The sequence below is a fragment of the Poecilia reticulata genome, linkage group LG12 (assembly GCF_000633615.1).
Source record: "Poecilia reticulata strain Guanapo linkage group LG12, Guppy_female_1.0+MT, whole genome shotgun sequence".
Lineage (NCBI taxonomy): Eukaryota > Metazoa > Chordata > Actinopteri > Cyprinodontiformes > Poeciliidae > Poecilia > Poecilia reticulata.
In genome coordinates, this window is record NC_024342.1 from 8,982,979 (window position 1) to 8,997,184 (window position 14,206).

The following is a 14,206-nucleotide window of genomic DNA, read 5'->3' on the forward strand; positions in this document are numbered from 1 at the left end:
TATTTGAACGTTATATTTCCTAAAAACATTCTTGTAAAAAAAAATTTCTTTTTCTTTTAGGACCACCAGACCATCCTGAGAGCTTGGGCTGTGAAAGACTTTGCTCCAAACTGCCCTCTTTATGTCCAGATACTCAAACCTGAAAATAAGTTTCATGTCAAATTTGCAGGTGAGACTTTTTTTTTTTTTAACTTTCTGACCATCACTTGTGTATAAAAAGCTAAAAATTAGACTCTTAAAAGTACATATTAATGTGCAGTCCCTTGGAAAAGTTATCATGCCCCTTTTTTCAGCTTGTAAACTGAAACTGGAAGTAAAAAAAAATTACACTTTACAAATAAAAATCTCAAAAGATAGGCATGTATTTGAACTCAATCCCATTACTTTGATGACCCCAACTACAATCTGTTCAGCTAAGAACTCAGAGGTCACCTTAATAGCTTTGACAGTCCATGTTTGAATTCAACCCTCCTAATTTAACTTTGCGATGTGGTAATTTTATATTTACCATTAGAAAAACTGACCTTATTCAACAGACTAATCAGTCTGAGAATTGCGCGTCTAATAAAGGTTTATTACTTGCAAGGACGCAAAGTGAATTACGTCAAATCAGGAAACGGTATGACTCAAAGAGCTGCAGTTTCATTTGCATTAAATGTCATTGTTGAAGGCAATGACGTTGACAGCTGTTTCACATAGAAACAGCTGTCAACGCATCTGGAAGATGCGTTGACAAGAGTTCAGGACTTCCTTTGACAATTCAACTCTCAAGAGTGCATAAGCCGAAAAACTTTCACATCAGTCCTTATATGTAAAGAAATTTATATTTTTAAAAGTCAGAAATAATTGGTCATAATTGATGTGTCAGATTATGTCAGTCATTGTCTCACAAAAGTGAGCATTACTCTAATCCTAATTAGTGTGTGGAAAAGTTAAAAGGACATGAATATTTTTGCATACCACTGTACATCTTTCATTCCACAGCCATGTTAGTTTATCGTTGTTACACACCTGCAACATGTCATCCAATTCTAGATCAAGTTGTGTGTGAGGAGGAATTCAAGTACGCCATGTTGGCTCTCAACTGTGTGTGTCCTGCCACTTCCACCTTGGTCACGCTCCTAGTTCACACCTCCCGCGGACGGTAGGTCATCTCCGATAAGCCGTTTTATTTCTCCTCCCCCGTATGACTGAAAAATTCAACTTCTTGGCATGTTCACCTCTGCTGATGTTTGATAAAAGCTCCAAGGAGCCAAGGAAAAGCCAGAGCATAGAAGAAAAATCCTGGGTGCTTTACAACACAGCAGGACATGAAAAAAAATTCAGCACAAGAGAGAACAGCAGCACGCTATATTGCTGTTTCTTTTTCTTTTCTGTTCTTTGTTGGATATTTTTTTTATTTTTTTGCCAAGAGCTCTTTGTAAGGCAGTTTGAAAAGCTCTGCAGTGGCAAATGATTTTTCACAGCATGTAGACTTACAGCAGAAGTGTCGCTGGCTGATGCAGTGAGTCTCTACAGACATACGCATGTACAGCAGAAACAAGATACTCACCTCCACAGCAAAAACAGAAAGCCCTTAACCTAACTCCTAACCCTAACCCTAAAGATAACATTTCCGAGTTAAAATTTGACATTGGTGGATAGTTTCAAGTTTGAAAACACTGTCCTTCCCAGATGTTTCAGTGCACACTCATGTGTGGCTGATGTCGATTTAAAAAGAAAATCACAGTCTGCTCAAATAATTGGCTGGTGGATCAATCTGAGTATTCTTAGTTCGGTATGTAATTCTGGTTTCTACAATAGGACGGATGAAGTCAGGGAAGGAAACTCAGTTTAAAAGCCACCTTAAGTTTGACCCACCACTTTTAGCCTCGTTGTTATTATATGTGGTTGAGTTAAAAAAAGGCAAATCATTAAAGGCAAATGAGCTGACTGACAAAGATAGATCAACCAAACTGCTTCAATAAAGACATGCTTTTTTGCTGTTGATCTTTTCTTTTTATCACAGGGGTTTAAACCATGTCTTCACTGTCAGTGTTTTAGATGGAGAAGATGTTTGGCTTATGGACCTAACCGTATTTTCTCTGAATCAATTGCAGAGAAGGACAGCAGTCTCCGGAGCAATGGCAGAGGATGTACGGATGTTGCTCCGGCAACGAGGTCTACCACATCCGACTGTGCGACAGCAAGTTCTTTGGAGAGTACAATGGCAAAAGTTTCACGTACGCCTCCTTTCATGCTCACAAAAAGTGAGTTGACGTGTAAGCTAAAATGTCCCCCTCAGGAGGCTGGCAAGTTGAGGTTTTTGCAGATTTTGTTTGGGTTAAGTGTTTCTTTATTTTACTCTCATGGAACATGACAGGGACAACTAATTAGACTGAGACTTAGTGGCTGAAAATGAGGAGCGGTTTTCTCTGATAGGAAATCTAAATCTGCCAGCAGGAAGATCAAGGAATATTGTAGGCATGAAAACTTGTCAGTATCTATGTAGTCAAGCTTTTATTCACCAGGGTGATGTGAACCAAGACTTCTTAGCAGATGCCCCGAGCATCACTTTCCTTCAGGCTGATTTTGCAACCAGTCTAGGTCGTCATCCTGCTTTCGCTCACTTGTTGCCATATATTTCCAATGCCTTGCAGGCGTTGTTGTAATAAATCCATTCTCTTCTTCACAAACGGTGGATTTGTGGTCTCCAAGGTACGGCGTGTGTCTCATCGGGATAAAAAGGGAGGAGAACAAGAGCATCCTGCTGAACCCTGGTCCACACCACATCATGGCTGCCACAGACACTTGCTACTACATCAACATCACCAAAGAGGAGAACTCCGCCTTCATCTTCAACCAGGAGGAGAGGAAGGGCCGTCCTGCTGGAGGAATCTACGACGGGCCCTCACAGCTTCCTGTGCACAGCATCATTGCAAGCATGGGTGAGAGAGACTTGCATGTTTTAGGGCGTTAAAGTAAAACATGTTTTACTTTAACATGTCCAAGTTAAAGTGGATAGGTGAAGGTAATCCATGCAGTGAGGTGTGAGGCAGAATGCTTGTGTTTGCAGGAACTGTCGCCATAGATCTTCAGAATACAAGTCCACCCAATATTTCAGGGGGCAAACTGGTCCCGCCCACCGTGAACGGGACAGGCAGCCGCCGACCCAGTATCGCACCGGTCCAAGAAATCGCCGACTCTGCCGCGATCCTGCCGTGTGACCTCCTGAGCGATCAGTCAGAAGACGACACTGTTTTTACAGATGAGAAGGGAAGCTCGTTCACTGAGTAAGGATTTCGTTTTTTCCCAATGACTCCCAAACCTTACATATAATGAACAACAACAGATTTACGAAAAAAGCTTTAATTTGATGTAGAAACGAAAATAGAAATTGTTAAAGAGCTCTTCTAGTTTAGTTTTTAATTTTTTTTTTCAAATACACTTTTTGTATCAAAAGGGCGAACTGGATGAATTTAAGGGTTCAGACCAAAAAATGTTTTGCTAGGACACACTGTGTACTTTAAGTTTTTGTTTCAAGTTGGAATTAGTACTTTTTCTGCTTTGCAATATTTTCCTTAGACTGAAATTATTATGAAACATTTAGATTTACATTATGAGACAGCAGCTTATAGCAGAAATTTAGACAGTTACAAGTTCTGAAAGATACTTTAGTTCATCTGATTTTTATCTGCAGCATGACATTGTTGCAGGCAAGCAACTTCCTGTCGTTTGTCTGCAACAACAAAAACTTTTTTAGTTGCCCTTTTGTTACATTTTACTGGCAGCTTAAGTACTTTTCTGGTCAAAAATAGGTAACACTTTTTTAGAAGTGAAGTGATACAATTTTAAAACATCTTACAAATAAAAGTCTGTAAAGTGTGGCAGGATTTATTTATTTTTTTATTTTTTCTGATTTTATTTTCAGTATGTTATTGCATCAGTTTTGCCATAGTTACAACCACAAGTCTTTTGTGGCGCGCCTCTGCCACCTTTGTACATCTAGACTTTACAACATAGCTCAGTCAGACTAGATTGAAAGTGCTTGAGCTGTAATTTTCAAGTCTTGACACAAATTATCGATTGGATCTAGAGTTTATCTGGGTTATTCTTATAGACTAACAGGTTTTGGTTCAAGATGTTTAATCGCTGCTTTGGCTGTAGGGTTTGTTGTTCTGTTAGCAGGTGAAACTCTGCCCTCCTCTGTCTCCTGGAGCCTATTACAGCTGTTCTTGTATTGTCCATATTGTACTTTATTACAATATGCTGTAATGAAGTACATTACAGCATATTTTTTAATTGACAAAGTGCATCATTCATTCCTTCTGGATCTGTTTTCAGGTATGTCAAAGGTTATCCTCCCAACTCGCCGTACATTGGGAGCTCGCCCACCTTATGCCATCTGTTGGCTGAAAAAGCACAATTTTGCTGCCTACGACTAGACCAGGTGGGCAGTCGCTTTTCCTTCAACTTAGTCACTCAATTACAGGCTGCCTCAATCATTCCCTCTCGTCTCCCTCTCTCTGTCCTTCACATCATAAAAAGCATACCTAAAATGCCGCTATGTGCTCCGCTCCTTTTGCAGGGCTGCATGCACAACAGCTTTGAGGACGCAAAGGCTTACGGCTTCAAGAACAAGCTCATCATTGTGTCGGCTGAGACGGCGGGGAACGGTCTCTATAACTTCATAGTGCCTCTGAGAGCTTATTACAGACCCAAGAAAGAGCTGAACCCCATTGTCTTGCTGCTGGATAACCCGTGAGTTCTTAACATGCGTGTACCGCGGCACATTGTTCCTCCGCTTTTTCGCTTCACTCAGACTTCCTCCGTGTCACGCTGGGAAAGATTATGACCGCTGAAAGACGCGCGTCAGCAAGCACTTAGGGCAAGGCTGTGGAGGTGGGACTCCATTGTTAATTCTGATGTTAGATTACTGGTGTTACTCTGTGTTTTTAGTGACAAAGAAAAGTAAAAAATCCCCCGTACCTCCAGACAGTAACCATGGAAACTTGCCTTGAACTTGGGTGTTATATATTGCCACAAGGGGAGAAAATGATTTCTTTTGAGAGCTCTAACTTCCATCAAGAGCCCTGATGTGTCGCCTTTTCATCCCCCACATGCCGGCTGAAAGAACTCTCTTAGAAGTGCACACACATAACAATAAATGCTCCCCGCGTGCTGCTGGTTTCGGTGCCACCCTTCCCGTCCACCCGTCCAACCCCCCGTCTCTCCATCAGCGTTGCACACACAAATGCAAACACCCACGCATTTGGAATTCAATCACTTACAACAGCCTTGGGTCTTGTGTCAGCAGGATTGGGAACATGCAAAAAGTAATGCAATGTCAAAGGAGGTGGAGGGAGGCAGACACTAATAAAGTGTCTGAATCTCTGAGTGCGTTCGGCACCAGATGGACTCGTCCCTCTGCCTGAAGACACTCTGACCAATGAGATAACTACTCCACAGAGGCTCCCAAGAGTCTGTTGCAGGCTGTTGGAAATGATCGCTTCAGAAATAGACTCATTTCTGAAGCAGCTTTGAAAAGATAGATTCACTTGGTGCATATCATATTATGTCAATAATTCCTTGATTCGCGATAATAAAAAGTACAAGTTCCCTTGACAGTTTATTTCACTTACACCAAGATATTTTTCCCTTGTTATCAGTTTAAAAGTCTGGAAATCAAATCAACCCAGTACTTTTTTAAAATCAATATTAATGAGTTATTAACTCAAAACAAGCTCCTATATCTTGCTTTAAAGTTAATGGCAAGTTAGTCCACTGGAATTAGAAAAATCTAAGTTAATCTTGCCAAAGGATTTCTGAAAAATGTTGCTCATTACTTCGCCAATGTTTTGCCTGCATTTTTAAAGTATTAGCTACTGTTGGGTATTCGCCTGTAACTTTAAATTGCATTTATTTAATTCAGTACCTATTTTGGCTGCGGTCCAGTCATTGAACAAATCCAAACCCCTTAAGCCACGAATGTCAAACTCTTTTTCATTTTGGGTCACATCGAAATCGGGAATGTCCTCAAAGAGCCGGTTGCGCATGAATGCATTGATAAAGTCCATTAACAAATTGTTAAAATGTTAATAGATAGATTAGTGCTTTTTTAAATAATACCAAACCTCTTTTCAAATTAATGTCATTTGGCACTACAAAAATAAAAACTGATTTGATTCGATGGACAAAATGTAATTTAAGCACACAACTCTTTTTTTCAAAAGTTCTTTTGAAAATGCAATCATACACAAAGTCCATAACCAAAGAGCTTTGCAGTTCATGCACAAAATAGACAGTATATTGCCAATAACAAGCTGAGTTTTGCATTTTACTGCAGCAGATTTGGTAATATTTTCTTTCTAAAAGCTGAAAACAAAACAAATGACTGCTGGAGACACAAATTGCACAGATCAGCAGCAAGGACAAACAGAAGAAACAAAGGACAAATCCTTTTGTGAGAAATTGCTTTATTGTCTTCTCCGAGGCTTTTTCTGACTTATTAACATACTAAATGTTTCACTGATTGTTTACCAAACTCAAACCTTTCTCTTTTGTTTGAAAAATGTCAAGAGCAAACAAAACAGCGTTGAGTTTCATCAGGATTTTTCTTCCCGCAGTCCTGATAATCACTTCCTGGAGGCCATTTGTTGTTTCCCAATGGTGTACTACATGGGTGGGTCGATAGACAAGTAAGGCCATCGCATGATCTTTGGGTTTTTTATTAAAAATGTTTTAAATTATTTAAAGAACATACCTACTTTTTCATATGTTTTGTTGTCACGTGATCTTTTTGTGTGTGTTGCAGTCTGGACAGTCTGCTCCAGTGTGGTATCATCTATGCTGATAACTTAGTTGTGGTTGATAAAGAGAGTACGATGAGCGCAGAGGAAGACTACATGGCAGATGCCAAAACTATTGTCAATGTACAAACAATGTTCAGGTAAATTAAACATTTTAGTTGACTCTGTTAAATTAATAACTTTATGACAGTTAATTTCCTTTTGGGATCAATAAAGGATTTTTGAATTTGAATTTCTCTGCTTGGAAGATTGATCTTGTCCACTTAACTTGTTTTTTTTTGGGGGCGGGGGGGGGTTTGCCCAATTTTCTCCACTTGTCAAAAAACAATGTAGGTTGTTTCCAAGTGTCAGTATTATCACTGAGCTCACACATCCATCCAACATGAGGTTCATGCAGTTTAGAGCGAAGGACTGCTATTCGCTGGCTCTGTCCAAGCTGGAGAAGGTCAGTCGAAACCCGGGGAACCAGAGTGGGGAACCGCATGGTGAATTATGGGTAAATGACTTTCTGACCATTTCGTGTTGCACAGAAAGAGAGAGACAAAGGCTCCAACTTGGCCTTCATGTTCCGCCTGCCCTTCGCTGCAGGCAGAGTGTTCAGCATCAGCATGTTGGACACCCTTCTCTATCAGGTTGGTAGGCATCCACAGCAAGCCCCGCAGCCTCAGGTGACTTTATTCAGCATCAGGTATGTGAGCGTGTCTCACATAAGCAGAGAAACAGTCGCTTCTCTTACACAGCGCTGGCTTCAGAAGGCAGAGCTGCCCTCTTGTGCTCAGTCACTAAAGCATCGCTCGTTCTCTTTCTTTCTTCTTTGTCCGTATGCTTTTTATTTTGTTAGATGTAATCAAGGTTGTAAAGTGATTTGAAGTGTTTTACATCTGCTACTTTTTCAGTCTTTCGTAAAGGACTACATGATTCTTATTGCTAGACTGCTCTTGGGACTGGACACCACCCCTGGATCAGGATTCCTCTGTGCTGTGAGTCACATGTACAATGAAGAAAGTAGAGCACAAAGTTGGGCATAATAGAAAAACGGAAGGAAAAATAATCCGTCTTTTTTTTTTTTTCTATTTTCTTAGAAATAAAAGTCTGGAAAGGGTGGCTTGTATTTGTAATTAGCAATCATTAGTTCATACCAGAGATGTGCCGATCAGGTTTTTTCCTGCAGATTCCGATTACCCATGAGGGCCGATCACCGATACCGATCACATAATTATAATTTTTTTTAATCATAAGCATGACCGGTTACATTATATGGAAAAAGGAACCATGAATTCACCTTAATTTAGACAAAAACTTGTTTTTAATAACTTTTTCCAAGAAAAAAACATAACAGACGTCATGCAAATTGTAGATACTGCTATCAGTAATACTATCTTTAACAGACTGAAAACATACGAAGGCTCTGAAGAGGCTAAATAATGCAAAGAGTCAAAATAAAACTTCTCAACATTGCCAAGAAATTCAAGTACAAAACGTAACATTCAAAGGCAAAAACAGAATCCATTAAACAATCCAGAGTTACTGAATGAAAACTTCCTGTTAGCATGGCGGCTAGCTGATTACTGCTAGTTCTGATTGGCTGTTTCTGACTGAGCGGAGTAATTATGCAGAGCAGGGAGGAGATCGATTATTTTTTTAGAGGTTATCTGTCTCATGTTAGGACAGCGAAAGTTTTAATACGCATGTAAAATTTATTTTTTTAAGTTAGATGCTACAGCTTTAAGCAGAGGTTCGGTGTGAGAGTCACTACCAGGTGGAGCAGAAGCGGTGCTCCGTCTGTGAAATATTATAATATAATATTATAAATATTACTAAATATTACTGCTACAGTGCGTAGCAGCGGTTCAACAGCGAGAGCAGAACCAGCGTCTTGCAGCTCGAAGACTTAAATAATTTTGCGGGTTATTTGTTTAGCTTTCTGACCGTCATGCTAATCCAGGTGAGTGTTTGTAGCTGTGCGCTGCTTTACCTGCTATCTGATCCTCCATATGTCTTTTTTACTGCAGTGAGCCTCAATGTAGCCAAACTCCGTCAAGTATGGCATTGTTTTTATGTCGTATTAGCTTCGTCGTGTTGATGCATTTTGATGTGCTTCAATTTTCCGCCGGAACACGCAAACTTCCCCATTCACTCAGTGCGTTATAGTTCCTCATCGCTTAGGATTTGTTGCTGCACGTTTGCGCAGAGTGAAGGATAGAGGAGACCAGCTGCACAGGCAGGCTGCGAAATGAGATGCAGGTGATCGGTTTGTGTGATCGGCAACAAGAGACCATAATCGGCGAACACCGATCATACACTTTTTTATGGAAATCTGCTGATTATGATCGGTGGCCAATCAATCGGCACATCTCTAATTCATACTTGTGGAATGACCCTCTGCTGCCATTACACATACAGGAATTGTGTTGTATTTTTTTTCTTTCAGTTTTTCATGTCAGGAGAAGCTGCCAGATTTTCTTTGCAGAATAGTTCAAGCTGAGTCAAATTGGGTGGAACGTGTTTGTGAATCTCAATTTTGAAATATTACTACAGCTTCTGATTTGAGCACATGAACTTGATGCTGCTAAAAAGTGAAACGACTTACCGTTTTCTCCCTGGAAAGTTTTCTTTTACGGTTGCTCTGTGTGGTGCGTTCGTCTTTCCTGTGTTCCTCACAGGCTTGTGGCAAACTATAAATGGGACTTTTAGTTTTCTTTCCTCAATGGCTTTCTTCTTCTTGAACCTCTTCCATACATTCCTTCACATTTGGATAATATTTAATCCATCTGTTCCTTTTTCTTTTACTTCACACATATGCAACACTTTGTGTAGCATTATTATCTTATAATGTGTACATATAAAATTTTAACAAACAGAATTTTGTGATCGGGTCAAGGTCATCGAACTTTTAATAATAATAATTTTGAGGAAGTCTTTGTGGAAGAGAAAATGGTTCAATTGACCAAACATCTTTTCAAACCGACGTCCTTTTCTCTTATTTAGATGAAGATAAAAGAGGAAGATCTATGGATCGGCACCTACGGGAGACTGTTCCAAAAACTTTGCTCCTCCAGTGCTGAAATTCCCATCGGTATCTATCGCACAGAGTCTCACGTTTTCACCACTTCAGAGGTGAGATTGTGAACATTAATGCATTAATGCCAACATATAATCACAGACTGGGATCAAAAGAAAAACACAAACACTTCCGTCATGATTAAGTCCCAGGTGTCCATGAGCGTTGACGACTGCGAAGACACAAAAGACAGAGGGGAAGAGCCTCGCACCAACGAGCAGTCGGATCACCCCCTGCTGAGGAAGAAGAGCATGCAGTGGGCGCGGCGTCTCAGTAAGAAGAGCGTGAGGTGGCAGGGGGGAAGCCGGGACTCGAGTAAAGACCACGCCCAGCGCATAGCCCAGCAGCGTCTCAACCTCTACAGACGCTCCGAGAGGGAAGAGCTGTCCGAGCTGGTCCGGAACCGCATGAGGCATCTGGGCCTCCCCACCTCAGGCTACGGTAACTATGGACACCCCCTCTCTCTGACAACATTGCTGTAAATGTAACAAGTTACTTGATTTGAATCATGTCTGCTCCCTATCCCTAAAATGAAGATGATCTGACGAATCTGACAGCCAGTGATGTCATGAACAGAGTCAACTTGGGATACCTACAAGGTAAAACATTTTAAAGTTATTTTAGGTACAGTTAAGAGCGTTGGCCAGGTTTTAGACCAACTGTGTTCGTTTGTTTCAGATGAACAGAATGAAAACCAGAACACTTTGTCCTACGTCCTCATTAACCCTTCACATGATACCAGGCTGGAGATCAACGACATTGTGTAAGTAAAACGACTTCATGATCCACGTGACCATTTTCTGTTTAGCTTACCATCTCCTCATGAACTTTTTTAAAATTTTATTTATGTAAAAATGTGAAACTCATGTCTTTTTTTTCCACTTCTCAATCACGCACCACATTGTGTTGATTTATCACACAAAATAAATAAAAAATCCACTGATTTGTGGTTGCAACATGGCAGAATGTAAAAAAGGTTCAACTCGTATTATTATTTTTGCAAGGACTGGTATGAATACACAGCAGGGTAGTGAATATACAGTAAAAATGTGTTCCTTTGGCTCCTCCTAGTGTCTTGTGTTCATCCATTCATCCATTTTCTGTACACCCTTGTCCCTTAGTGGGGTCGGGAGGGTTAGTGTCTTGTGTAAAATGTGTAAAAATAAAACCACATGTAGGAACCAAAGAAGCAAGAAACCTGCCAGTAGTAATTATTACAGCAACAAAGAATAAAGCTTGTGCATATTGTGCACCATTTAACCTATGCATGTCATTGAATTAATGTTTTATAGATTGACAGATTAGGCTTTGTTCCTTTATATGGTGTAATTATGAATGCAAGCGAGTTCACAGAAATAAGTTGTAACAATAAATCCACTCTCAGCTATCAACTTTTTTGTGCCTTGTAAGCATTATTGTAATATTTAACATCATTGTCAGAACAGCATATTTAATTATACCAGAAAACATTGTTTTAACACCAAATCAAGTAAATAATTTGTGGATTTCAACAGAGATTTTCAGCTCTCTGTGCTTTTTCAGTAGCGATTATGAGATTAAAGCACCTGAGGGAAATGTTTTTAGCACTGACATCTTTGTTCCCTCACAGATACTTGATTCGTTCTGACCCTCTGGCTCATGTTCCTGAGGTGCCTCCTGTCCACAGCAGTAGCCTGAAAGAAAGACACAAGTCCAGCATAGACACCAAAGAGGACACCCCGCTCTGACGCAGCGCTGGCCTTTAACTGGACCAGCGCTGCCAACTGACAGAGCTAAATCCCTGTCAGTTGGGATTTAGCTCCCTGAGTGCTGAAGCCCACAAATGTATAATGTGAGTGCCTACTGCCTGTCTGATCACATTGGATATCATGTTTGCCATTTTCATCATCTTGCTGCAAATGCTGTACATATGAATACTGCATCGCTCTCTTTTCAGCTCTTTGAATATGCAGGGATTTCACGGAGGCTTTTCCTATTTGCTGTTGTGTTTGGTTAGAATTAAAATGAACTTCTTGGATTTGTATCTTCACTTTAACCTAACACTTCTAAGTTAATTCAACTTAAATCTGGTTTTTATATATTTGGTAATGAAGTTAGAGGCTTTATTCCACTTTTTAAGTCTCTTTTCCGTTGTTGGAAACAAGGAGTACAACAGACGGATGATTAACTTTTCAGGTTTCACACATCTGAACGTTTACAACTCTGCTAAAATCATGCAGCTACAATCAAAAAGCCCCAAGTGACTTAAGCTAAATGTGTGCATTAAAGCTTTCAGACTCATATTTTATAGATAAATCCTCGAGGTATTCATTAGTGCCACTAAGATCTAAGTCAGTGGTTCATGTGCAAAATTACTCAATTCAGCTCTATAAACTGGTTGTTAATATTCAGCATCCTACCATACAGGTTTGTTTGAATTTTTTTGGCTATGCTTAGGTCTGGACTGGTTGTTGGTGTCAAAGTATGCCAAAGGTTTAGAAAGTTACAGTTCCTATAGTGCCAGAAAAACTAGAGATTTGTATGGAGACTCCAGATGTATGGAGTCTGTGGTGCGGAAAAGTTATTTTAAGTTAAGATTTAATTTATTTAAAAAAGCTATCCAAGTCAAATGTGAAAAATATCAAAAGAAAAGTGATATCAAACTTTTTTTACAGCTTGCAATGAGTTCTTTCCGTCGCTGCTGAGGGATTTCATCCCACTCTTCTTTGCAGAATTGTTTTAATTCTGCCACAACAGTCAGAAACTAATAATTTTATCCTTCCAGATTTGATGGTAGACAACAGAGCACATGGTTTATCAATTGTGGCAAGACGCTGAGGTCGTCCGTCTGTCTCTGCAATGCAATGCTTGTCAGCTAGCTGAATGAAGCTTCCAACTTTTCCTCCCCGCCTTTCAAGAGAGAAAAATCCACCTAGAAGTCCTACATAAATGGCATGTTAAGCAGCTGGTTACCTGAGCAGCTAGGCTGACTGATTAGCCACCTAATTTCAAATTGTTGAGCAAAACTGGGGAGAAAAAGGTAAAAAGTAGTAAAAAGGTGTACTATTCAGCACCATTAGCACTTAAAAACTTTCATTAACCTAACCTATCACTTTCCTGATGCCTTTGTACATATATAAAATTTATATATATGACTTACAACATTAATTTATCTATAACAACGTGCATGTTATATTGTTTTAGTCATATCAGTGACACAGATTAGCATACAGTGAGAATCTCATACCGGTCCATGCCTATTTGTACCACATCAGGAATCAGAGAACGTCATGTTGCTCTATGAAGGCATTGCTTATTAATTTTTGACTGTTGAGCACTGTGTGTACCTCTTCTGACTTTTTGTGTTTAGGTCTGACTTTGTACCAATTTCAGTGTTTACTATATTTGTACTTGATCGCAGTTTTATGTGCACATTAAAGTGCTCTAAAATACATAAAATCACTTTGAGTTGTGTGTTCCTTTCTTTCAATGTAATTTTTGGACCCAATCAAGACATGAACACTATTATAAATGATTTGTGAACGGCGTTTGGTGACGTTAATATAAAAAGTAAAATTTCCTATAAATACAATTATGTTATTACACAGACATGTCTGCATGCAAGCATCGTTTTTAAAGGTAACATCTGCCTTAATTCTTGAATTCTTTACATTTCAGGTTCACATATACTTATTTACTTTTGAGATTTGCATAGATAAACTGTGAACTACAGTTAGGTTTAGTGATTAGTCATTTTGCCCTTCAGGGATTCTCTTTATTTAATGGAAATTGCTTAAACATCACTTCAACTTTTATCTAAAATGGACACTTGAGGAAACGAGTTCTAAAATTCTGGTTTTATGAAAGAGCAGCAAGAAGAAAGAAATTGTTGGATAAAAACTACATGATGCTTTGTTTGCGGTTTCATACAAGCAGGAGCAAAACATGTGGCAGAAGGTGCTTTGGTCAAATTAATAAGTTCTCAGCAAAAGTGCTGGATGCAGAAGAAACGGAGCAACACATGGCACCCTGAAAATATCATCCCCTTGATATACAGTGGCGCCATCATCAGGCCAATACCAACATAGGTTAATCTTAGACAACCTGCCAAAGGACCTGAGGCTTGGGCAGACATTAAAAAATGAAAATTCTTCCCATCTGTTTGAAACAAATATATAAGGATGACCAGCAATTTCAGTCTACAGATATGTAAGGCTCATAAGACTCAGAAAGGTCATTGCAGAAAAACGTATCGACTCAGTGTGGCTAAATAAAAATGCTCAACAATTTGTTTCTGATTTTTATTTGTAAAAGAAAAAAAAAATTCCTTCCACCTCATATTATGCACTACTGTATGTTGGTCTTACATAATGGATGT

The 14,206-nt window shown here is 39.5% G+C and overlaps 1 protein-coding gene across 2 annotated transcripts in view; it reads left to right on the plus strand.

The window, feature by feature from the left end:
- Positions 1-13,290, plus strand: part of kcnt1a (potassium sodium-activated channel subfamily T member 1a) — a 37,923-nt gene extending 24,633 nt beyond the window's left edge. For both annotated transcript variants that reach the window (XM_008423690.2, XM_008423691.2), the window contains 17 exons: positions 61-169; positions 1,036-1,144; positions 2,100-2,249; positions 2,698-2,927; positions 3,056-3,272; positions 4,324-4,429; positions 4,568-4,740; positions 6,606-6,677; positions 6,794-6,928; positions 7,122-7,233; positions 7,319-7,420; positions 7,685-7,768; positions 9,777-9,905; positions 9,996-10,290; positions 10,386-10,448; positions 10,528-10,612; positions 11,459-13,290. In XM_008423690.2, the coding sequence (XP_008421912.1) occupies positions 61-169; positions 1,036-1,144; positions 2,100-2,249; positions 2,698-2,927; positions 3,056-3,272; positions 4,324-4,429; positions 4,568-4,740; positions 6,606-6,677; positions 6,794-6,928; positions 7,122-7,233; positions 7,319-7,420; positions 7,685-7,768; positions 9,777-9,905; positions 9,996-10,290; positions 10,386-10,448; positions 10,528-10,612; positions 11,459-11,576 (2,289 nt within the window). In that variant the 3' untranslated portion in view covers positions 11,577-13,290. The remainder of the gene's footprint in view (positions 1-60; positions 170-1,035; positions 1,145-2,099; positions 2,250-2,697; positions 2,928-3,055; positions 3,273-4,323; positions 4,430-4,567; positions 4,741-6,605; positions 6,678-6,793; positions 6,929-7,121; positions 7,234-7,318; positions 7,421-7,684; positions 7,769-9,776; positions 9,906-9,995; positions 10,291-10,385; positions 10,449-10,527; positions 10,613-11,458) is intronic.
- The last annotated feature ends 916 nt before the right edge of the window (positions 13,291-14,206 follow it).